Source organism: Zosterops lateralis (assembly GCF_965231275.1).
Source record: "Zosterops lateralis genome assembly, chromosome: 31".
In the NCBI taxonomy this organism is placed as follows: domain Eukaryota; kingdom Metazoa; phylum Chordata; class Aves; order Passeriformes; family Zosteropidae; genus Zosterops; species Zosterops lateralis.
The window spans coordinates 2,236,806-2,261,480 of record NC_139791.1 but is presented as its reverse complement, the minus strand read 5'-3'; the positions used below and the strand labels follow the sequence as shown (position 1 = coordinate 2,261,480).

The window sequence follows — 24,675 nt, the reverse complement described above, 5'->3', positions numbered from 1 at the left end:
TTTTAAAGTTCAGATGTGTTTCATGTTTGGTTCTGTGGGTGTCTGAAAGTTTGTGTGAGGTGACTGTGGGTTTTGGGCTGTGCTGTATTGTTGAGGTAATACTGCCATGTTGTGTCCAAAGTCATAATTGCATCAAACTACGACTTATATATATATTCCTTCCTTACCGTGTGCACGAGGGAACTCTTTGAACTCTTTGCATTTTACTGTTCATATTTTCTTTTTACCGCAGGTTGTTTCAGGGTTTGTTTAGTGTGGCTTGCCAGGACTTCTGTTCTTAAGAGTTTTTGCGTTCTACTTTGATGGAGTGCTTTCTATAGGAATTGTTTGTTGTGAGTATTGTCTTTAGGGTTTATTTGATAAAGTGCTATTTTTTTTTTTTAGTTACTGTTTCTTGTTTTCATGCTTTTGTTGTGAATATTGCCTTTAGGGTTTGTGTGATAAATGTTGTTCTAGGTTAGTGCTGTCTGTCTTAATGTTTTTGCTTTGAGAATTGCTTTTTGTTTAGTGTGCCTTCCCATAGACAGTGCATTGGTGACAATCATTCTAATCATAGCAAGATGACTGGAAGGGGTCCCCCTCCCCAGTGGTTTGGGCTTGACCCTTGGGAGTCTGTGACCCCTGAAAGTAATTGGGTGATAAGGGGACACCAGCAGGTTTGTTTAGAAGGACAGTATAGGACTTCTGCAGGGGATGTGGTTGCATTAGATTAAAAGCAGCCTGCACCAAAAGATCTGAATATCCAGAGGAACAGAAGGAGTGAGACCATCTGTTTCTGCAGGCAAGGGCAGCATCAGTCGTGGGTATTGGTTAAGTGTGGTTCCTGTGGAGAGCAGGGGTGTTGTTCCTTGAGTAGAAGACACAGAGCTTGTGCTCAGTGTGGGGAACAGGGTAAAGAGGAGCCTGAACTAGAGATTTTAGAGTATTTTTGTGGAAGATCACAGGGAGTCACAGAGATTTGGAGAGTAAAAGGAAAAGATAGAAAAAAGACTGTACAAGAGTGTGAGAAGAGCTCTGTGTGGAAAAGAAACCAGAGACGAAAATAATGGGATCAGGAGAGGGAAGGAATAAAGAGGCCTTGTTAGATGAGGCATGGAGGGTTTTCAGCAACCAAAAAGAAGGATATAAGCAAGGGATGAGAAAGTTAATGGCAGTAGTAAAAGAAGAAGGAAAAGGGAGGTGGGGACAAGAACCACCCAGGCAAGGACCACCCCAGCTGGGAAAAGATCAGTGTGCAGTTTGCAGAAAATTTGGACACTGGAAAAATGAGTGTCCTGAACAAAGAAGAATGGGAAAAGGAACCAGAGACAGGAGGTGGTGGTGGCTGGCACAAAAAGTGAATGAGGGAGACTGGAGGATCTTACCCCTGGAGACCAAGTGGTTATGAAAATGAAAGTGGAGAAGTAGGGGAAAGACATGGAACTTATGGTGGACACGGGGGCAATATTTTCAGTTCTAAATAAAGCTTTGCTGCTAGTGGGGAATGATTATGTTAGGGTGAGGCGAGCAACTGGCCAATCTGAAATATCCCATTTTTGCAATCCACTCCAATACAAATATGGAAAACAGTGGGACATCCATAAATTTCTATACATTCCCATCCCTCCAGATTTGCTCCTAGAGGGAGATCTATTGGGGAAATTACAAGCAATCATTTCATTTAAAATGGAGAGGTTACTCTGACTCGGGAGGTAAATGATGAGAAATATATAGAAGTATTGAGTTTAATTCTGACAGCTATGGAGGCTCAAGAGGAAATTAGTGAGGAGTTACTGAACCAAGTGTTTTCAGGAGGATGGACCTCCAATGCACCAAAAAAGGGTGAGAAATTATTTTCCAATACAAATTAAGCTCAAGTAAGGAAAACAACCAGTCAGAATCAAGCAATATCCCTTAAGAAAGGAAGACAGAGAAGGAATTAGCCCGATAATTAAAAATTTCTTACAGCTGGGGTTTCTGAAGGAGTGCCAATCTCATTTTAACACTCCTATCCTGCCTGTCTGCAAACCTGATGGGTCATTCTGGGTCGTGCAGGATTTACAGGCTGTTAACAAAATAACTGAGAATCTCTACCCCGTGGTGGCAAACTTGTACACCTTTTTAATGTGTTTAACAGCAGAGCTAACTTGGTTTACTGTTTTAGATTTGAAGGATGCCTTCTTTTGACTTCCTCTCCATGACGACAGCCAGAAAATTTTTGCATTTGAATGGGAGAATCTCAAAAGTGGATGCAAAGCTCAGCTCACATGGACAGTTCTTCCCCAAGGGTGCAAATCTCCCCTCCCCCCCACCCCCCACCCCCATTTGGAGAACAACTTGCAAAGGATTTGGAATTCTGGGAAGCTCCACCAGGAGAGAGGAAACTGTTGCAGGATGTGGATGACATCCTAACAGCTCCCCAACAGAGGAAGGGTGTGTGGCCTGGACAGTAAACCTTCTAAACTTTTTGGGGCTTCAGGGGTACAGAATGACAAAGAAAAAGGGTCAGGTGGTAAAACAAAAAGTGATCTACCTGGGCTATGAGATCAGTGCTGGGCAACAGACTTTGGGGAAAGAAGAAATAGAATCAATATGCTAAACCCTAAAACCCCAGACAATAAAAGAACTGAGAACCTTCCTGGTCATGATGGCATGGTGCAGACTATGGATTTACAACTACGGGTTACTCCTGAAACCTCTGTATTCACTCATTGCAAATGGGAGCAGAGACCTCCAGTGGACAAAGGAAGCCACCCAGGCCTTTGGTCAGCTGAGAAAGGCCCTCATGTCAGCTCCAGCTCTAGGACTGCCAGATGTGAGTAAACCATTTTTTCTCTTCTCTCATGAGAAACAGGGAATTGCCCTGGGAATACTGGCACAGGACCTGGGCCCATATAGAAGGGCAGATGTTTATCTTTCCAAGCAGCTGGATGCAGCAGCCAAAGGATGGCTGGGTTGCCTCAGGGCAGTGGCTGCAGTTGTGCTGAACATTCAGGAAGCCTGTAAGTTCACCCTGGACCAGAAAAATGACTCTGCTGGTGTCTCACACAGTATCCCCAGTACTGGAAACAAAGGGAGGCCACTGGCTTTCCCCACAACAGTTCCTGAAATACCAAGCTATGATGGTAGAACAAGATGATGCAGAGATAGTGGTAACTAACATTGTCAACGCAGCTTCTCTCCTTAGTGGGAACCAAGCAGAGCCAATTCACCACGATTGCCTGGAGACCATTGAAGCCACTTCATCCAGCCATTCAGACCTGAAGGACACCCCTTTGGATGATGCAGAAACCTGGTTCCCCAATGGGAGCAGCTTCATCATCAATGGAAAATGACATGCTGGGTATGCAGTTACCACATCCAGAGACCTGATCAAATCAGGACCATTACCAGCAGGTACCTCTGCAGAGAAGACAGAGATAACTGCCCTAGCCTGTGCATTTGAGTTATCAAAAGGAAAGAGGATTAACCTTTATACAGATTCAAGATATGTATTTGGGGTGGTGCGTGCTCATGGAGCCATCTGGAAAGAAAGAGGACTGTTAAACTCACAAGGGAAGAACATGAAACATGCACAAGAAATAATACAACTGCTAGAAGCAGTCCAACGGCCTGAGAAAGTGGCAATCATGCACATTAAGGCACACCAGAAAATGACCTCAGAATTGGAAGAGGGAAATGAGCTGGTGGACAGAGAGGAAAAAGAAGCAGCAAAAAGTGAGGAGATAGTAGAAGGAGCCCTGATTCCCGATGGCCAAATCTCCCTAGAAGGTAAGCCAGGGTATAATAAAAAGGGCAGAAGGCTAATTGAGGATCAAAAGGGAACATATAACCAGGAGAGATGGGCTGTTACAGCAGAAGGAAAACTGGTTATCCCCTCCCATTTACTCTGGCCATTAGGAAGAGAAGAACATCAGGAAACACACTGGGGAATTGACGCTTTGTATAATTACTTGATTGGAAAGATCACTGCCATAAACTTATATGCCACTACCAGTCAAATGACCCAGCAGGGTCAACTTTGCCTCCAGACTAACTCCAAGAATACCCCCAAACCAAACCTTGGCCAAATTGGAAAGAGCCATGGACCCGGTCAGTAGTGGAAAATTGATTTTACGGAATTATCAAGAAAAGGAAGGTATCGATATTTGTTGGTACTGACAGATCCCTTTACAGGATGGCCAGAGGCTTTCCCCACCAGAACTGGCAAAGCCTGGGAGGTAACCAAGGTGTTGCTGTAAGAAAGAATACCATGCTTTGGAGCTCCAGCCACAGTATCTCCAGATAGGGGAGCACATTTCATTTCAAACATAGTTCAACAGATCAGTCAGCAGCTGGGGACAGACTGGGAACTTCACACACCATACTGTCCCCAGTCAAGCGTCCAAGTTGAAAAAATGAACCATATGATCAAGCAATAGATTGTGAGGATAGGACAAGTGGTTAATTTCCCTTGGCCCCAGTCCCTCCCATTAGCATTGCTGTGAATTCAGACTGAGCCCAGAACTAAGGAAAAGCTGAGCCCCTTTGAAATGCCTTACAGGAGACCATATGGTGTGCAGAAAGGGATATCCCCCCGAATTGGGGAAGAAGGGCTGACTGCTTATGTGGTAGCCTTAGGTAAGTAACTCAGAGAGATTGAAAAACATGAGTCTGGAACTCAGAGCAGAGGGCTGGATGGGCCAGTGCATGAGATACAGCCTGGGGATTGAGCGTATGTCAAGTCTCCTATGGAAAAGACCTTGGAGCTGCAGCGGGAAGGACCATTCCAAGTGCTTCTCACCACTTTTACTGTGATTAAGAACCAAGACCAGAACGCCTGAATTCACCACTCTCAAGTAAAGAAAGCTCCTGAGGCCCCTTGGAGAGTAATACCAGGTGATAAAGAACTGAAACTAAAATTCACTCAAATTAAATAAGTACATTCCAGTCGGAAATGTTTATCAATCTAGATTGCAGGAATTTAATCAAGAAAATTGTTTTGTTAGTAACCATAATTACAATCCAAGACCTGGAAAATACCTCTAGCCAGAACAATGCTGAGTGGCCTTGGTCCGTCCCAACCTTTAACTTGGTACACTGGATCCATGCAAGAATATTCTGATATAAAACATTTAAACCTATCAACTGTAGTCATGCACGAAAATCAAGTATATAAAAGGGAAGAGAGTCAAAAACAAAGGTTGTGGTCACTTCAAGGGCCTAGAGGAGAGGAGATAAGAAAAGGGATCGGATGATTAATGGAACCGCTTATAAGAAAGCAATCCAAATCAGTGCTTCAACCACTCCCACAGGAGGTTTGTAGTCATTCAAGTGAATTGGACTGTTCATATAACTTTACATTAGTACAGACTGTTGAAGTGGTTTGTCTCTAGGACCATGATATGACTAGGCTCTCTTTTAGATTTCAAATAAATGCCACAACTGAGCCAGCTCAACCCAAATCATACCACCTCGGCCTGAACCCAGAATTTATAAAATTTGCCTGTATGTGATAAGGAACATGGGCCAACAGCAATTCCTATTTAATCCAGAATGGTCTCTCAAATGTGTTGAATTACTAATGCAAACTAACATCTTTGAAGTTCAACCAGACTGTTCTTCTTTCCTAAAAACATATTTTGAGGGTTGGACAACATGGTTGCAAAAGTATTTGGCTTTTAGCAGTATGCAGGAACAATTGTGGCTGCAATCAACAGCTGCTTCAATTATAAGGGAAGGAAGTGAAGGAGCCTTTCTGATTGAGATTCAAAAAGCTGTCTGGGACAATGCTACTGATTTTGAGAAGAAATTTCCAACCTGGGGGACCTTGGTAAACTTCACCCATGATCCAATTGCTAACACAGCTACTGCTTTTGTGCTCACCATACACAAGACCACAGTTTATGTTGTTCACCCCATTATAGCATTAGGACTGAATCATGAGAGATCAGTGCTCTACCCTTCAGAACACAGGACATGGGCACAGAGAGTGGATGGGAAATGGCAAACTGGGAATCTGGAATCCTGTGTTACCCGGGAACAACAGGGGTTTATTTGTGAAAGTAACACAATTGATGCTCAAGACATATGTCTTGATACTGAACAGGGTGTTTGTCACTTTGAAATTCATTCAAATACTCATCAATAGACTGTACTTGTATATATTGGTCAAGGTTGTGTGTATTTGAGAACTGTGTGTGCTTTTATAGAAATAGACAAGGATAATATAACTTTGCTTGGCAAGAATAATTTCAATCTTTTTTTTTTTGTATTTGTAACTTTGTTAAGATTTTAGGGTGTGATTTTCTGTATTTAGCACCAGTTGTATTTCACCAGCTGGTTAAGTCTGACAAAGGGATGTATCAGAGATTGTCACCCACACCTATTGCGATGAACTTCACTTTAGTCAGACAATTAATTAAACATCAGGATGTTGTCTAAATTCTAAGAGATATTCAGAAAACTGGAGAGTAAACTTTAATTATTGTCCATCTCGACACAAAAGAAACAAGGTTCTGCAAAGAGTAAAACAGGATGTCACAATAGGTGGGATTCACTTTTTGGATGCTCACACATGGCAACTGGAATCCTAAATACATTATGTCACCCCATCATTGTTTTACTAATACTAATTAATATTAGATTAGTGCTGTCTTTTGTAATGCTTATTTGGAATAGGAAACTGTCACAACGAATGGCAACATTAACTTCTTTACCCCAAGCATATGGAAAGGCATTGAGAGACACGTAAGTTAAGGACTGGAATTTGTACTAAGTAAAAGAATTTACTACCTCTTTGAAAAGGGGGGACTGAAACATGGGATTGGAAACTAGAGGATATGAATCATAGAAATTAGGAGACATTGATTAGGAATAGGCATTCAGATGATGTGTATTGCCTAATATTTGCTGCTCTTTGTAATGTTGCTTAAAAAGGGAAGGGACAGGACTATTGCCCAAAGAGCAAGAAGGATTGTAGGGATGTCTGATAAGGAGAGGATGCTTGCATGGACAGGAGACAAGAGTACAGGATTGCCAGAGATACTGAGACAGTGAGGCTCCTTGGGCCCCCAGAACCAGATAGAACTAGCCTTGTAGCTTGGACTGCGGCCAGAGGATCAGTGGGCATGTACAGGGCAGTGGGGTGAGGAGTTCATCTCTGAGGAAAACTGTTTTCTTCTTCTCTGAGACACCCAAGATGACCTCCAGAGACAACGCCACAGGCGAAAAGGATTGATAAGACAATTAGCAGAGGAAGTGGAGACAAGAGGAGCCAAGGAATGAATATACACAGGTGTGTTGTGAAATTTGATGCATATGTAACAACCTCAATGTTAAAAAAAAAACATGAGAGAGCAAGGGGATATGTATGTCTTTGCAGAGGTATCCTCCATATGCCCGGCCAAAAAAACTACATACCTAATTTAAAACTCACTTTGTCTCTGAGGTTTACAGTCTTTCATCGTGTCAGGGCAGAGGTGTGTAAGTGTATGTGACCCTTGCCTGGTGCAGGCTGGGGGCAGGCAAAGGGCCCTTGTCCGAGCTGTGTGCAGAGGAATCCTCAGGGGCCCAGGCCGGGGCTGCTCAGCGGCCGGTGGGTTGTGGTGAGTGGCGGCAGCTGTTGACGCTTCCCTTGGAGCGTCTCCAGGCAGGGAATGTTGGGGGCTGCCAGCGCTGGGGTGTCCCAGAGCCAGTGGAACATTGGAAGGTTGGGGCTGCCCTGCTCCTGGCACAGGCGGCAGAGCTCTGTCAGCCCCTGGAGAGGACAGCCAGGGCTGTGCAAAGGTGAGAATGGCAGAAGGGGCTGAGCTGAGAGGGAGCCAGAGGGATGATGGAGTCCAGGCACTGGGGGCCTGGGCATCCCTGGCAGGGGTGTGCCAAGGCTCCTGGAGCTGGGGCAGCCTCGGGGCTCTGAGCATTCACTGGGGAGCCTGGTCAGAGGCCCAGCCCGGCCTGCAGGGGAAGGAGCTTTTGGTGCTCTGGGGCCCGGGGCCGGCCTGGCCCAGGCCCAGCCGTTGCCTGGGCTGCTGTCCCTGCTGGCCCGGGGCCCGGGTGGGAGCTGCCCCAGCGCCGGCCCTGGCAAGGAGCCGCAGCCCCCGGGGAGCTGCCAGCTGCGTCTGCTGGGCTGCGGGCGAAGGGAGGCGGTGGCCGCAGAGGCGCGGGGAAAGGTCCTGGCCCCGGCTCTGGGCCGGGCCGGGTCACGGGCAAAAAGTCACCCTGCAGCTCCCGGCCCAGAGCAGGGAGGAGCGGCAATTGCTGGCTGAGAGAGACCCTTGTCAAGGGCCTGCAGGGAGAGGAGACAGGGAAGGGCTTTGCGCTGCCGGGGCCCGGCTGAGATGGGATGTGGGCATGGACTTGTAGCCTGGGAGGGCGGTGGGGCCCTGGGCCAGGTTGGCCCCAGAGTCTGTGGCTGCCCCCGAATCCCTGGAAGCGTCCAAGGGACGGTGAGATGGGGCTTCCTGCCTGGGACAGGATGGGATGGGATGCAGGGGAATATGGGCAGCTGAATAGCAGAATCAATATGATTTCAGCAGAAGCTGTTTATTATTTACATTACACTACAGTTATAGATTCTAGCACTATGGTCCATGCATACATATATCTCTCAATTGGTAAGACACTTGTTCACAAGGCAGGCACACATCCTTCAGGACATCTAATTGGTCAAGCGTCCATCATCACATTGTGTGTCCTCCAGGTTTTGCTTTTTTTGTAGACAATTTCTCAGGCTCTTGGTTCTTTTTTTTTAGTTCTGTTGTTCTCTCAGTTGCCCTGATGAACTCCTGAGAACTCTGAAAACAAGACTGCAGGTGGCTTGCTATCTACATTTTGGCTGATACGCAGAATGGCTTAAGTTATTCGGATACATCATTACAATTCCCCCCTCTTCTTTCCCCCTTCTTCAGCCAAACTTTCTTTACGGCATTTTCTGCCAAGCGGGTCACCAATTTTATGCTGCATGGAATAATACAAAGCAAAAGTATAATGAGAGCTAATATTTACAATGCACCCAATGCACCCTGTGATACCTTTCAACCAACCAGTAATTAATTCTCCATCCCTCAGACCATTCATCCAAGCCCTAGTTTATAACAGTTAACTTCTTCATGTTATCTTGTAGTTGCTTGAGTTTCCTGTCAATGGATGCAGAATGGTCAGAGAGGTTAATACAACACATTCCTTCAAAATCTTCACACCCGTGCCCGTGAGCTAATAGCAAAACTCCATAACAGCTCTATTTTGCAGTGTTCTGTGTCTAATATCATCTACATCAGTGAGCATCTGACCCAAAACAGCTGAAGTTATACTCACCTGCTCAGCTGTCCACCACCCCAACCCACCAAGTGTAGTCAAAGCTTGAGCAGCAACAACATCTGGAGTAAAGACTGATGCTATTATTTGTGCTGGAGCCCCCTAAGATTTTATGTGATTGCCACAATCAGATCCCAAGCCTGTGATCCTCCTTTAGTTCTCCTGCCATGTCCCACTCTCCAAATTGTCTGATTCAGCATCTTGCACATGCTAGGGGTTAATTTCCCTAAATAAGAATTAAATTAAGCTAAACTAATTACTCAGGATTGCAGGCTATGCCTTATCTCCACAGTTTAGAAAGAATACCTGGTGGAAACATTTGTACAGTTGCATTTTCAGCAGCATTTCCAGAATAAGTCCAATTGGGGCAATATTTAGTCACATTCTGATATCATGGAAAATTGAGGTTAAGGATGACACTAATTTTTTTTAGGACATGAGACGAGGGAATTGCTCATGTGCTCTGCTGTTAAAACAATTTGCATCTTACTAAGGCTATTACCAATTATCTATTAAATGTGGGACAAGATAAATAAAAAAACTACAATCAAGAAAACTTATTAAATCCAATCATGTCACTGACACAGGTTGTCACAGCATGAGAAAAATAATGTCCAATGTCTCTAGGGGAAATTAAGATAAATGACCATTATTTTAAAGTCCAAATAGTTGAGATTCAGGAAAAGGTCCATTAGCTGAAAATGTTGATTCTTGACATCACTAAATGTCTTTTTGAGAACCTGGAACAGGAAATTGCTGAAGAAGGTTAGTAGGAACACTAGACCATGATGATGACATAAGGCTTTTGTTGACAAGTTTCCTCTGTAAGTCTCCAGACACATCCATCTTCTGGCAGCCCTACTTTTGCTCCTGTTCTGATTACAAAAGCTGGGTGGTGATGAAGTAATTTCTCTTTTCACTGGACCTCATTTTGTCAGAGGCAATTGATGTCTGATCAAATGAATAGATGATACTTTTAACTTGTTAATGATAAAAACACATGCACCTCTTCTCTTTAAGTTAATTCATCAATTGAAAAAAAATATTTTGAAAAACTCTGCTATATTGATGAAGTGGATTTTCCCTTAAAAGCCTGGAAACTCTTTTGGGAAACTTCATGCGGCTAGATTGCAGAGTGTTTTTCCACTCACTTGTTTTCTAATTGTATGTAGATTACAACCAAAAACTTGGTAGATCTGAACACATAGAGCTTCTGGCAGATGTGATCTGAGCTCAAAACTTAAATTTAGATTTGATTACTCTTTTCCCAAATTTCTAATGTAACTATTGCATTATTCCAACACTTTTTCCAAATTTCTAATATAAATATTACAGCATTCAGAATTATCTGTTGTCTAAAGTTCTGATGCACATCTTGCATTATTCAACCCTCTCAAGGCACTAAATTTCCTCCTCCTTTGTTTCTTTGGGTTTTTTTAACACCACGCATGACTCTTGCTAAGAATATTAAGGGAATAACAAAACAAAATTATACATGTAGTGAAAAAAGAAACTGACAGCAGCAGGAACGAGTCAGGTATAACCATTAGGAATATTTCAGATAATACACATAATCATGAACACATGTGAAATTAGGTAGTTAGCAATCTCTGAAATACTGTACCTTCATCCCAGAGTCTGCGCACAGCTGATAAACCACAAATCAGGGAAGATTTGGACAATCATTCTCCAGATAATGATTCTCCAAGCTCTTGTCAGAGATAGGTCCAGCTGTCATATCCATAGGGTCAATTTGCCAAGTCAAGGAGACTTGAATATTGTTTTAATGCAGAAAATACCTGGGTCTGTTGGCAAATTTCCCATCCACATAGAGCTAAGCAAGGCCACTGTCTGAGCTCTAACTGGAAGAGAATTCCCTAGACAGATTTCAAAACAAGGCTCCTAAGAATCTTAGGGTGAAAGATTGAATGAACCATCTAAGAAATGGTCTCCTCCAAAATTCCCTCAGGATAGGGTTGCCGTAAATAGAAAAGCTGTTAGAGTGCTTCTGTAACAAGAAGTAAAGGTCACAATATCATTGGTTCAAAGGAGGTTTTCAATGAAGTTCAGATATTGCTTCTTGGAACTCTGAAAAATACTTAAAAATCATGAGACAGCACTGGGTCAAACCACTGATCTAGTGGAGAAACTAGCATTAACTGCTGGAGAACAATGTAACACATATTTCAAACAAAGTCCTTAAAAATAGCAGTTATGAAATGCTTAAAGCAATCAAGGAAAAACTAAATAAAATCTTGAAACAACACGTGTTTTCTAAGAAGCTGGCTATAACAAACAATATCAACTTATGAATAATGTCTATTATCATATCAGTAAGTTCACACCATACAATTAATATTCAGACCTCACATTTGAGATAGAAATGGGTCAAGCCACAGACTCTTGTCTAAAAATGTGAAAAGGTCCTGGTTTATTCTTCTTTATAATTCAACCATCCTGATCCTAACTATTCACAGATTTTTGACTGCAGTAAATTCTCACCGTAGAGTTCCTTTTGCAGACCCTCAGTGCTGGTTATCTCCTACTGGAATATGACTGTGTTCTAGTAGGACTGTGACAGTAGAATATGATAAGTATCCCCTTGCTGCCTCTGACCATAGACCTTCACCAGCTCGACTGTAACTGCAACAGACTCCAACTGCAGGGTCAGCTACAGACCCAGACTGAGCTCACAGCAGATTCCTTGCAGCAGTAAATGTCTCTCCTCAGGGCAGGAGGTCATGATTTATATCAGAACTTTGAACTACCCTGACCTGAGGCCTGACCTGAGGCCTTGTTAGGGCCCTGAAGCCATGATGCAGTTAAAATTCCTTTAGGTTTGTGGCACAGTTAGAAATAGCTATTAAGGTGTTTGGGAAAAGTATTGGGGTTTGAAGGTCACTGAGTGAAGTAGTTAATAAGCACGTGTTAAGCCACCTTAACTGTAAGTTAAATAATGTATGTTTGCATTCTTTCCCTCGCTGTGGGCCAATGACTGAGCTATCCAAAGTATAAACTATATAGAAATGTGTAAAAGACGCCATTTCAGTTGAAATAAAGGAGTTGCACAGTTTTAATCACACTGATCAGATCTGTGCTGTCTCTGTCCAGTCCTACCATTTTTTATCTTGGTTTCCCTGGCAAGATTCTCCCATTTGGTCAGTCTTCCCAAACTGTTCTTGCAATACCTTCAATGCCTTCTTCCTCAGGATCTTCCCCTGATTAGCTATCCCACTCTTTTATCACACTCAAAACACAGTTGTGACTTATTGGGGTGAAGTCATCTGTAAGTCATCCTTTTCTCTTAAAAATATATCAGTTGTAACCATCTGAAAGAGTTGAGATAATATATTCCAAACATTCATGTATTTATAAGTGTAAAATGAAACAAAAAGGGAAGTAAAATTAGGAGCTCTTTTACCAAATGACTTGGAATCCGAGAAACAGGCGGGAAGTAAAAAGAGACTGCACTGACAAACCGAATGCAAAGCTGAAAAGACACACAGCTTCCCACAGCAAAGGTGGACAAAAACACTCCATAAAGAAAAAAGACCAGAGAGTCAATCTACCACCTAGAATAAGGTCCTCAAAAACTTTCACCTTTCACTCAAGCTCAAAGATGTTGGGAAAATTAATCCCCAAACACCAGAGTTTTATATCCAAAAAGGAGACAGAGGAGTCCTTTTACTTTATTTGAAAAAAGGGAGAGGTCATGGGGCATTTCCCCTGAGGTCTCTCAAATTTTGGAGGATGCACCCCCTATTTTATCCTAATTTCCCAGCCGCATTTCCCTCTCTCTTTCCCCCATTGGCTCTCAAGGTACTTGAGAGTTACAGGCTTCCCAGAGTGTCTAATACCTAAAATTCCCCTTTAATGTATAATCCACCTTTAAATTTTTATTTCTTATGGAATTTACACGTTTTCCCATTGTTTCTTTCATCTTTCAATATCCAATTTAATTTATCAGCAAACCTACAGTTTGTTTGTAAAGGCAAATATCTTCTTTTCCATTAATCAATCAGTGAAATCTTTCCCATTGTTTCTTTTATCTCACAGTGCTAGTTTTATCTGCCAGCAGACCCACTGCTTGTTTGTAAAGACAAGTCTGTCATTCCTCTCAGTATCAATACCAATAGTGGTCAATGAATTAATGAAAGGAATTGTGTTACATAGATCCAATAATCAACCATTTTTGTGGTCGTGAAGAATGCATCGATTTTTTAATATAAATATAAAAAATCAGTAATAAATATGCAGAAAAATATTATAAATAGTTAAAATAAACTTATGATTTTATTAATTGAATTTTAATTATTAAAGAAAAATTCAAAATTTTTAATATATATTTTGGGATTTCAGTGCTAGGTGGGTGATGTCAGATATGCTGAGGCTGGAGGTGAGGAGCAGGTTGTCCAAACAGGGTCAGCTTGCAAGGGGATCATTTTTTACATGCCCAGACCTCCTAAGGGGACATTTAGAATCAAGATCACTTGGGGAATGATTCTATTGCCTCTTCTCTGAACTGTAAAATTAAAAAAGTACGGCCTTGATTAAAAAAACACCAAGAAGTGCACTTTGAAATCTTCCTACTTAAGAGAACTCCAAACTGACTCCAGGAAGCTGCACAAGCCCTGGAAACTCAAAGACAATTGACTAAAGAGAAGGAGCTCCCAAGGGCTTTCTGTATTTTCATGAGTCCTACGCTGGATTTGGGGCTGAGTCCAGGAGCCCCAGGCACTGAGAGAAGGTTGAAGAAGCTGCTCAAGGAGTCAGAAGCAAAACTCCAAGTCCCCTGGAGCATCCCTGGGCCCCAGGGAGGGCAGGGAGTGCCAAAGGCTCCCCAGGGACTGGTGAGAGCAGATCCTTGAGGGCAGGATTGCAGGGAGGCCAAGGCTGTGAGCAGGGAACTGCAATGCTGAGCAAGGCCTGGGCTGGTTGGAGGCAGCAGAAAGGCCAAGGGCTGAGCCCAGGGCTGGGACAGCAGGGCCTGTCCCTCGCGGGTGGCTCGGGGCTCTTGGTGGGGCACTGGGATGGCAGGGGCAGCAAGGACAAATGTCCTCAAGCTGCAAGCCCTGGCAGCCTCCTCAGGGAGGGGCCAGGCAGAAGCAAAGTGCAGGCCCTGAAAGGAAAGCTCCTCCTGTGGGGCCTCCAGAGGCGCTGCCAGAGCCCAGGGGACAAAGGCCTGGCTGCCTGTGGCCCTGCCAGCCCTGCCCAGCCCTTGGCCATGTGTCCTGCAGGCTGTGCCCCCTGTGCTGCTGCTGCTGTGCCCTGGCCGGCTGCACACGCCCATCTCGCTGTCCCCCCAGCATTTCTCAGCCCAGCATTTCTGTGCCCTCCCTGGGCTCCCTGCACCCAGCACTGCCGGCTCCTGGCACACAGAGCCAGCCCATGGCCCAGCCTCACGCTGGGACACCTCCTGCACCAAATTTCTGCCCTGGCAGGGACTTTTCTTTTTCCTCAGCTCCAGCCTGAACCTTCCAAGCTGCACTTTGGGGAGGTTTCCTTCTCTTCCCACTGCCAAGGAAAGCTCTGTCTGCTGCTGCTCACAAACAGGGAAGGGCTGGTGGGAGATCAGTGGTGGTCTGAGGCTGTTTGGGATGCAGTGACCATAAAATGATTGAGATTTTAAATATTCTTTTAAAGAAGGAGGGGTATCAACAAAACTTCTACACTGGACATAGAGCAGTATTCAGCCAGTTCAGGATGCAGATTTGGAGAGTGCCAAATCTGATACTGTTCTTTTTAAGGGAAACAGCCCTTAAAAACAAAGGGGTCCAGGAAGGATGGGCACACTTCAAGAAGTAAAATTTGAAGAAATAGGGGCAGGCTGTGTGCCCACAGACAAGCCATTGAGGAAAATTACTCCCTTTGCTACCCATGGAGCTTTTTCAGGAATTCAGGGAAAAAAATGAGGTTGTATCCCCTTGTGACAGAGTGGAAGGCAACTCAGGAAATGCTTAAAGATGTTGTTAGGTCATGCAGAAAGAAAATTAGGGAGTTGTAAGCTCAATTAGAATTTAACCTTTCTGCTTCTGTGAAAGATACTAAAAATCTTTTACTCAATATATAATCACAAAGATAGGGGTAAGGAAAACTTCCATTCTTTATTTGGGGGGTGTATGGTTACCCAAGGTGAGGAAGAGGCTGAGGTAGTTAACCCCTTCTTTGCCTCAGGTTTCAACAATCAGACAGGTTGTCCTCAGGACAAATGTTCTCCTGGCCTGGTAGGTGGGCACAGGGAGCAGAACAGGCCCCCTGTAATCCAGGAGGAAGCAGCTGCTGACCTGCTGAGCCACTCAGATGCTCACAGGTGTCTGTGGGAGCAGATGGGATCCATCCTAGGAGCAGGAGGGAGCTGGTGGATGAGCTCCACAAGCTGCTCTCCATCATTTCTCATCACTCCTGGCTCCCCAGGGAGCTCCCAGAGGACTGGAGGGGCCAATGGGAGCCCATCCCCAAGAAGGGCTGGAAGGAGGATCTGGGGAACTCCAGGCCTGTGAGCCTGACCTGGGTGCCTGGAGAGGTTTGGAACAGATCACCTTGAGTGCCATCACAGGGCACCCACAGGATGGCCCAGGGATCAGACCCAGCCAGCGTGGATTTCAAGATCTGCATTGATGGTCTGGATGAGGGGATTGAGTCCACCATCAGCAGATTTGCAGGTGACACCAAGCTGGGTGTGAGTGTGGATGTGATGGAGGGTAGGAGGGCTCTGCACAGGGCCCTGGACAGGCTGGATCCAGGGCCCAAATCCAGCCATGGGAGGTTGAACAAGACCAAGGGCCGGATCCTGCCCTTTGGCCACAACAAGCCCTGCAGTGCTCCAGGCTGGGGACAGAGTGGCTGGAGAGTGGCCAGGCAGAAAGGGAGCTGGGGCAGTGCTGGACAGCAGGCTGGACATGAGGCAGCAGTGTGCCCAGGTGGCCAAGAAGGCCAATGGCCCCTGGCCTGGATCAGGAATGGTGTGGGCAGCAGGAGCAGAGCTGCTATGCCAGCCCTGATCTGCCCCCTGCTCTGCACACAGACATTGCTGCTCCAGCTCCAGGGAAGGGAATAAAAGGGGGGTCATTTGTGAAAACATTCTGGAAGATCCAGTTACTCAAAATGCCTATTTATAGGCCTAATCCTAGCATTGCCTATCCCCTCATCATATTAAATGAGCCTAAAGTCCTTTTACACCTGCCCGATTCTTCTCTCGATTGGACTAGTGGTGTTGGAATTGGATCAGTGGTCTTGAAGGATGAAGTCAGAGATGTCTTCCTCAAGGTGACCTTTTTTCTTTCATCTTGTTGGCAGGCTATACATGACCTCTTGGGCACTGTCCGAGAGATCCTGCTGCGTTCCAATTTGTTTCCGTGTCCAGGTGCAGTCATGGTTTCTTCTATTATCTCAATGGTCCATCGATCTTATTTCCTTCTACAAACACAACTAAAATGAGCAAGTAATATATTACCTATGCTCTAGCTTAAGCATCTAATAATTATAAACTCTTCCACTTCATCTCTACTCTTCCAAATTAAATCCTAATCAATAAAAATTGCTTCTATCACTTAGCTAAAATCTTAATACCTTAATATCCTGACTCAAGGCACTGCAGGACACTGCAGACAATTCCTAAAGCACTTGGAGGATGATCCTGCTCCCCAAGGGATGTTCCCATGCTGCCAGCTCAGGAACTGAAATAGGGAGTGGGGTCAGAGAGGAAAGAGCAAACAGAGATGAGGATGTTTGCAGGGGAGAGGACAGGAATGGGTAGTATGAAGAAATCTGGACTAGGAAAGAGGAAAGAAAGCAAAGGTGAACCAAAGGAAATGCTCAGGGCAGCTTGGAAATGGCTACCAGGCAGCCCTGGCTCTGAGCAACAACATCTGCAGTGGGAAAGGAAACGCACAGGTCATGGGAACAAACTTTCTGTGTGACTTCAGAGGCCATGACAAAAATGAGGAGTTTCCCTCCTGTTCCCCAGCCCTTCCTGGCCCCAGGGGCTGATGGCATTTGTGCTCCCTCAGGTTCATCTCCCCACACCAACACCATGGGGGTGCTCAAGCCTGCTCTGGGCACTGCAAACAGGGGCTCCTGAGCCAGTGCTGTCGTGTCTGTGCCTGCAAGGATGTGGCCCCTGTGTGAGCTGGGGGAGAGGCCAGGGCTGCAGAGGGGGGATGTTGTTGGCAGGTGCATGAGGACGCTCTGGGACGCTGCCCTGGGGTGTCCAGCGCAGTGGGGATAGATCAGCCTCTGCTCTGCTCCTCCTTCCCATCTCCCCCAGGGACCTTGCACAGCCCCAGCCATGCTGTTTGTCCCCAGCCTGTCCACAGCCACCCTGGGGCTGCTCACGGGGCTTTTCTGTGCTGAGCATTGGCCTGGGCGTGTTCTGGAGAGAGCCTGGGCAAGGAGCCTGGAGCCCCCAGGCCCTGCCCTGAGGCGTCAGCGCTGCCCCAGCAGTGCCCATGGCCTGTCCCTGCTGCAGCCCCGGCACTGCCACCCCCAGGCCTGTGCCCGGCCCCGAGAGCCCTCAGGCCCTACAGCAACACCAGGGCCAGGAGGGCAGCGGGGCAGGGCCACGGGAGCAGCACTGGCAACACCAAGGGCTGCTGGTGCTGGGCACAGCTGCTGTGCCAGCCCTGATCTGCCCCCCAGCTCTGCACACAGACATGACTGCTGCAGTGACAGAGAAGGGAACAAACATACTCTTCTGAAACCTTCACTGGAAAATCCTTTAGTTCATTTGAAGCCACCGAGAGCACAGCACCTAACTGACACAGTGTGGGGCCACAGTGAAGATGGAGAGAAACAAAATGTCAAAAACCTTCATTACCCTTTATTCTAGACAAAATTTAAAGAGTAGCACAAAGAAAAAGAACCTTCAAAATTATACCAACAAGAAGTATCAAAGATGACTTTTGCTACAAGTGATTTGCAGAAATTGACAACCAGTTTAATGTTTTTGAAATAGTCCAGTGATCAGTGTCCACACTGCAGCCTTGAGCTCCTGGTTCCTCAGGCTGTAGATCAGGGGGTTCAGGGCTGGAGGCACCACCGAGTACAGAACTGACAGGGCCAGATCCCGGGATGGGGAGGAGATAGAAGGGGGCCTGAAGTAGGCAAATGTGGCAGTGCTGAGGAACAGGGAGACCACAGCCAGGTGAGGGAGGCAGGTGGAAAAGGCTTTGTGCCGTCCCTGCTCAGAGGGGATCCTCAGCACAGCCCTGAAGATCTGCACATAGGAGAAAACAATGAACACAAAACAGCCAAATGATAAAAAGACACTAAAAGCAAGAAGCCCAAGTTCCCTGATTTTGGAGTGTGAGCAGGAGAGCTTAAGGATGTGTGGGATTTCACAGAAGAACTGGCCCAGGGCATTGCCATGGCACAGGGGAAGGGAAAATGTATTGGCTGTGTGCAGCAGAGCATTGAGAAAGCCAATGGCCCAGGCAGCTACTGCCATGTGGACACAAGCTCTGCTGCCCAGGAAGGTCCCGTAGTGCAGGGGTTTGCAGATGGACACGTAACGGTCGTAGCACATGATGGTCAGCAGGGAAAATTCTGCTGAAAAGAAAAAGACAAGCATAAATAGCTGTGCAGCACATCCTGTGTAGGAGATGTTCCTGGTGTCCCAGAGGGAATTGTGCATGGCTTTGGGGACAGTGGTGAGGATGGAGCCCAGGTCGGTGAGGGCCAGGTGGAGCAGGAAGAAGAACATGGGGCTGTGCAGGTGGTGGCCGCAGGCCACGGCGCTGATGACGAGGCCGTTGCCCAGGAGGGCAGCCAGGGAGATGCCCAGGAAGAGGCAGAAGTGCAGGAGCTGCAGCTGCCGCGTGTCTGCCAATGGCAGCAGGAGGAAGTGGCTGATGGAGCTGCTGTTGGACATTTCTTTCCTCTGGGCTTGGTGGGCTGTTGAAAGAAGACATTGACAAGCTGGGACAAATTTTCTTGATGCAATCCCATGCTGTTTTATTAGGAATCTCCTCAAAACTATTTTCTTTTTTTTTTGGAGAAAATTTGGTAAAGTTTTATTTTAAGTTCCTCTTTATGCTTCTGAATTACTGCCCCATTTCCAGTATTTCTCTCAGCCTGAACACTGGGGAACCGAGAGGGAAATCAGAGCCCAGTGCCCCAGTGCCCTCAGACCTGCTGGTCCTAACAAAGGTACCTTTTACTAATTAAACGTCCCTCTACTTCAGGGTGATTGAACTTAAAATTTCCTAAAAAATAAACTGGACTATATATTAGCTGGAATTTCAAAATTAGTTTGTCTAAACTCTTTCCTCCTTTTTTCCTGTGCACCTGGAAAGGGACAGATACCAAGGGTTGTTCTGGCTCTCTGCTTCCTGGAGTTGTGCCTACTGGGAGCTGATTCTCTTACTCCAAGCCTTGTCCCTACCAGTGCTCCCAGAGCCCAGCCCAGCCCTGGGGGCTCAGCTCTGCCCTGCACACCCCTCCCAGCACAGGCCACTGCCCAGGGGCATCTCCCTGGCAGCAGGGCCTTAAGGGCAGCTCAGACAAACAGAGATGCTGCAAGCCAAGGTGCTGCTGGTGCTGTCTGAAGGCAGAGGAGGGTGAGGGAGCACTTTCTGAGGAAGATCTGAGGCAGATCTGCTGATTCCCAGGGTGACAGTGCAGGAGTCTCAGTGACACAGACAACCCTGACAGCCCCTTTCCCTTTCCTTTAGGAGAAAGCTGAGAGCAGCCCAGGCCATGCAGCACCATCTCCACAGCAGGAGGAATCTGCCCTGATTGAGGTCACTCCTTCCACCTCCAACTTCTCCCCAGAGTCCATGGGGAGCTCCCAGGCGGGCTGAGAGCTGCCCCTGGCAGGTGGCAGATGCCCTGGTGTCCTGGGTTGACAGTGCTCTCTATCCCATAATCCCATATCGTGGACTCCCTTGTTATGTCTAAGAGGTGTTCCGTCCCCTTTAGGGGGGGCGGGCACTGGCCTGCTGGCTTGCTCGGCTGCTGCTTTGGCTTTGGCTTTGGCTTCCTGCTTCTAGGCGCTTGCTGTCTCGCAATTTTCTGCTAGTTTCTTGCCCTTTCGTTCTTTTGTTTTTTTCTTCCTTTCTTTCTGCCGCCTCTGTGCTCTGTTTGTTTTTTTTCCTTTTCCTCTTCTCCCTTCCCCCCCCCCCCCCCCCCCCTTTTAAGATTTAGGACCGGCACCCGGAGCTGATCTGGCTGGAGGAGTCCGAAAGAGGATCGCCGGGGCTTGTAAAAGAAGCTGCGCTCCCTTCCCCTCACAGTAACCTGAGCTTTTTTCTGTTCTTTTTTTTCCCTTGTGTCGGGGGGTGTTTATTCATTTGTTAATAAACCGGTTTTTTCCACTTTGTGTTCAAGAGATTCCTTCCCAAACCCAGGGTTGGGGGGAGGGGTGGTAGAGGTTTTGTTATTAGGGGATTCCTTGGAGGTTTTCCCCTAATTCAACCCAAACCAGAACATATTTTTGGTGCGTTGGCCCGGGAAACCGAGTCAAAGAAAGTGGAAAAAACCTTAATAATAATACTGGTGATTCTAATTGTTTGGTGGGTGTATCAGGATGCTTTTTTCTGGACTTGTAATGGCAGTCGGGGTGAAAGCCTGTCAATATCTCTGGTCTCTAGGGTTTTTTGAGGTTTTATTACCTCTGTGGTGTCTAGGGTTATTTCCTTACCCGGAGATAGCTTTAGCATTTCTTCTTATACGTAACTTATGTTGCCGTGGGGCACTAACCAGAATATTGACCGGGCTCGGATTGTTTGTGATTGTTTACAAGAAGGTTGTAAATATGTTTGATGATTCGTTGTTATGGTTGGGCACTCAGTTTGTTAGGGGAGAAGCAGGGGAAGAGGTTTTTCAGCCTCTGTTTTCCCTCTTCTCCTTTGAATTGTTTATATCTTTATTAGGAAATATTCAGTTTCCCCTGAGTGTCAAAGAGACCATCTTTCTGACATTTAATTTAATAAGCATTCTCTATATTGTCTGCAGTTTATATAAATTGAAAGCTGAGATTTCCAAAGGGGTTAATGAGACTTCTGAGTTACCAGCAAACCCAAGTAGGAGAAATCTTGAGTGGAGTGGGAAATGGGAAGATATGGGCCAAATTTTAAAGGAATTTTCCGACCCTATAGCCTGGGACTTTCCATCTGAACAAATTCAGAACCCAGCCGAGGTGGCTAAGTATTTGAAAGAGAGGTGCCAGGGTAATACCAAGGAGAAAAGGATTATTACAGTGAGCTGGGCCCTGGCATATGTTTATCGTACTCTCTTAGATACTGAAGGGCAGCAGACAGAAGACAGGGAACAGGGAGATAAGCTAGTTACTATCCCAATTACTCAGGCTGCAGCTAGTATCCCAGGCTCCAGGCCAGTAGTCGAATCAGACAGCAGGGCTCAGCCGAGGGCTGTTGCTGCTAATAGAAGAGGTGGAAAGTGTACAACTAAGACCGATCGCAAGGTGGAGGATGATGATGATAATCCAGGAGAAGGACCTTCACCAAAATCAGAAACTACATCGAGGGGTGTAGATTCTGGAGCCAATATTGATTCATTTTCCCTAAAGGACCTTCGAGGCCTGAGAAAAGATTACAGACGACAACCTGATGAATCTATAATAAGTTGGTTAGTCCGCCTTTGGGATGCTGCAGGGGAGGCTACAGTTCTGGATGGCACTGAAGCGAGGCATTTGGGATCTCTGTCGCTAGACCCTGTTATTGATCAGGGCATGATGAGGGAGGCTAGCCCTCACAGCCTCTGGGAACGGATTCTGGACGGTGTAGCACAAAGATACCTGTGTGCAGATGACCTTTATTTGCAGCAGACACAGTGGAGGACCACAGAACAGGGGATCCAACGTCTGAGAGAGATGGCAGTAGCAGAGCTTATTTTTTCAGATGACGTAACAACTAGGAATCCAGACCTGGTAGCATGTACCCCTGTAATGTGGAGGAAACTTGTGCGACTTGGGCCATCTGAATACGCCTCTGCCCTAGCAATAATGAAGCGAGAGGAGACAGATGAGACTGTGCTCGATATGGCGAAAAAGCTTCGAGCATATGCTGATGCTGTACATGGCCCAACTCATGCCAGAATTGCAGCTGTGGAAACACGACTGCAGAAATTAGAGGACAAAATAGAGGAGAATCATAGGAAACTCAGGGAAGAGATTAAGGAGGACTTCCTCCAAATCTCGGCTGTGCAAATTAGAGGCCCTGGTATCCAACGCAGGCGCTCCTTTGATGGGGAGAGAAGGTACACCCCACGAGCTGAGTTGTGGTTCTTCTTGCGTGAATCTGGAGAGAACATGAGGAGATGGGATGGAAAGCCCACTGCTGCTCTGGCACAACGGGTACGTAATTTGAAGGAAGGTAGGATTCAAAGAGGAAGTCTCAATAAACAGAGAGCAGCTCCAGTTATTCGCAGCCAGGATGTCAAGTATGATGTCGATGATGACATGTCCGATCCCCTTGAAGGAACCTCTAAGACATATACCCCAGGGAAGAAGGATAACCATGCTTAGAGGGGCCCTGCCTCTAGCCAGGTAGAGGTTAGGGAAAATCGTGTGTTTTGGACTGTGTGGGTTCGTTGGCCTGGCACATTGAAGCCACAAGACTATAAGGCTTTGGTTGACACTGGCTCGCAGTGTACCTTGATCCCCTCGAGATGTGTAGGGGCAGAATCGATTTCTATTGCTGGTGTGACTGGGGGATCACAGGACTATACATTGGTGGAGGCAGATGTGAGCCTGACTAAGAATGAGTGGAAGAAACACCCTATTGCGACCGGCCCAGAGGCCCCATGCATCTTGGGCATAGATTACCTCCGGAGTGGGTATTTTAAAGACCCGAAAGGGTTCAGGTGGGCCTTTGGAGTACCGACTGTGATGGCAGAAAGTATTCGACAGTTGAACACCTTGCCTGGACTGCCCGAGAACCCGATCACCGTAGGACTTATGAAGGGAGAAGAACAAGTAGTACCAATTGCCACTTCAATAGTGCATCGGCGGCAATATAGAACCACTCGAGATGCTGTGATCCCCATCCATAAGATGATTCGAGAGCTGGAAAGCCAAGGGGTGGTCAGCAAAACCCACTCACCCTTTAATAGCCCCATCTGGCCAGTGCGGAAATCTGATGGAGAATGGAGATTGACTGTGGATTATCGTGCCTTGAATGAAGTGACCCCACCTCTGAGTGCGGCCGTACCAGACATGCTGGAACTGCAGTATGAGCTGGAGTCCAAGGCAGCAAAGTGGTACGCCACTATCGATATTGCAAACGCATTCTTCTCTATTCCTCTGGCAGCCGAATGCCGGCCTCAGTTCGCCTTCACATGGAGGGGAGTGCAGTACACCTGGAACAGACTGCCCCAGGGGTGGAAACACAGCCCCACCATCTGCCATGGGCTGATCCAGGCCACACTAGAAAAGGATAAGGCCCCAGAACATCTACAATATATTGATGATATCATTGTGTGGGGAGACACAGCAACAGAAGTGTTCGAAAAGGGAGAGAAAATCATCCAAATTCTCCTGGAAGCCGGCTTTGCTGTTAAGAAAAGTAAAGTTAAGGGACCTGCTCAAGAGATCCAGTTCCTAGGAGTGAAGTGGCAAGATGGACAGCGTCAGATTCCTACGGACGTTATTAACAAAATTACAGCTATGTCCCCTCCAACGGATAAGAAGGAAACACAAGCTTTCTTAGGTGCCATAGGTTTCTGGAGGATGCACATTCCGGAATACAGTCAGATTGTGAGGCCCCTTCATCTGGTTACCCGCAAGAAGAACGATTTCTATTGGGGTCCTGAGCAGCAGCAAGCTTTCACCCAGATCAAGCAGGAGATTGCTCATGCTGTAGCCCTCGGCCCAGTCAGAACGGGACCAGATGTGAGGAATGTGCTCTACTCTGCAGCTGGGAGTCATGGTCTGTCCTGGAGCCTTTGGCAAAAGGTACCTGGTGAGACCCGAGGCCGACCACTGGGATTTTGGAGTCGGAGCTACAGGGGGTCTGAAGATAACTACACCCCAACGGAAAAGGAAATCTTGGCCGCCTATGAGGGAATCCAAGCTGCTTCAGAGGTGATCGGTACGGAAGCACCACTGCTCCTGGCACCCCGACTACCAGTGCTAGGGTGGATGTTTAGAGGAAAGGTTCCCTCCACCCACCATGCCACCAGTGCTACCTGGAGCAAGTGGATTGCCCTCATTACACAACGCGCCCGAGTTGGGAAACTGAATCGCCCTGGAATTTTGGAAGTAATCACGAACTGGCCCGAAGGTGAAAGTTTCAGCGTCGCAGATGAAGAACAAGAACCAGTGACTCGGGTTGAGGAAGCTCCGCCATACAACCAGCTGCCAGCAGAGGAAGCACGTTATGCTTTATTCACCGATGGTTCCTGCCGCGTCATAGGGATGAGTCGGAGGTGGAAAGCAGCTGTCTG

At 46.6% G+C, this 24,675-nt stretch overlaps 1 protein-coding gene across 1 annotated transcript; it reads right to left on the bottom strand.

Annotated features, from left to right (window-relative positions):
- Nucleotides 1-18,208: 18,208 nt before the first annotated feature.
- Nucleotides 18,209-19,438, bottom strand: LOC310920691 (olfactory receptor 14J1-like; the record flags this gene model as incomplete). The annotated part of the gene is made up of 1 exon (XM_083880749.1): nucleotides 18,209-19,438. Exon 1 carries the CDS (start codon nucleotides 19,139-19,141, stop codon nucleotides 18,209-18,211), a length of 933 nt encoding a protein of 310 aa, XP_083736875.1. The 5' UTR covers nucleotides 19,142-19,438.
- Between the last annotated feature and the right edge of the window lie 5,237 nt (nucleotides 19,439-24,675).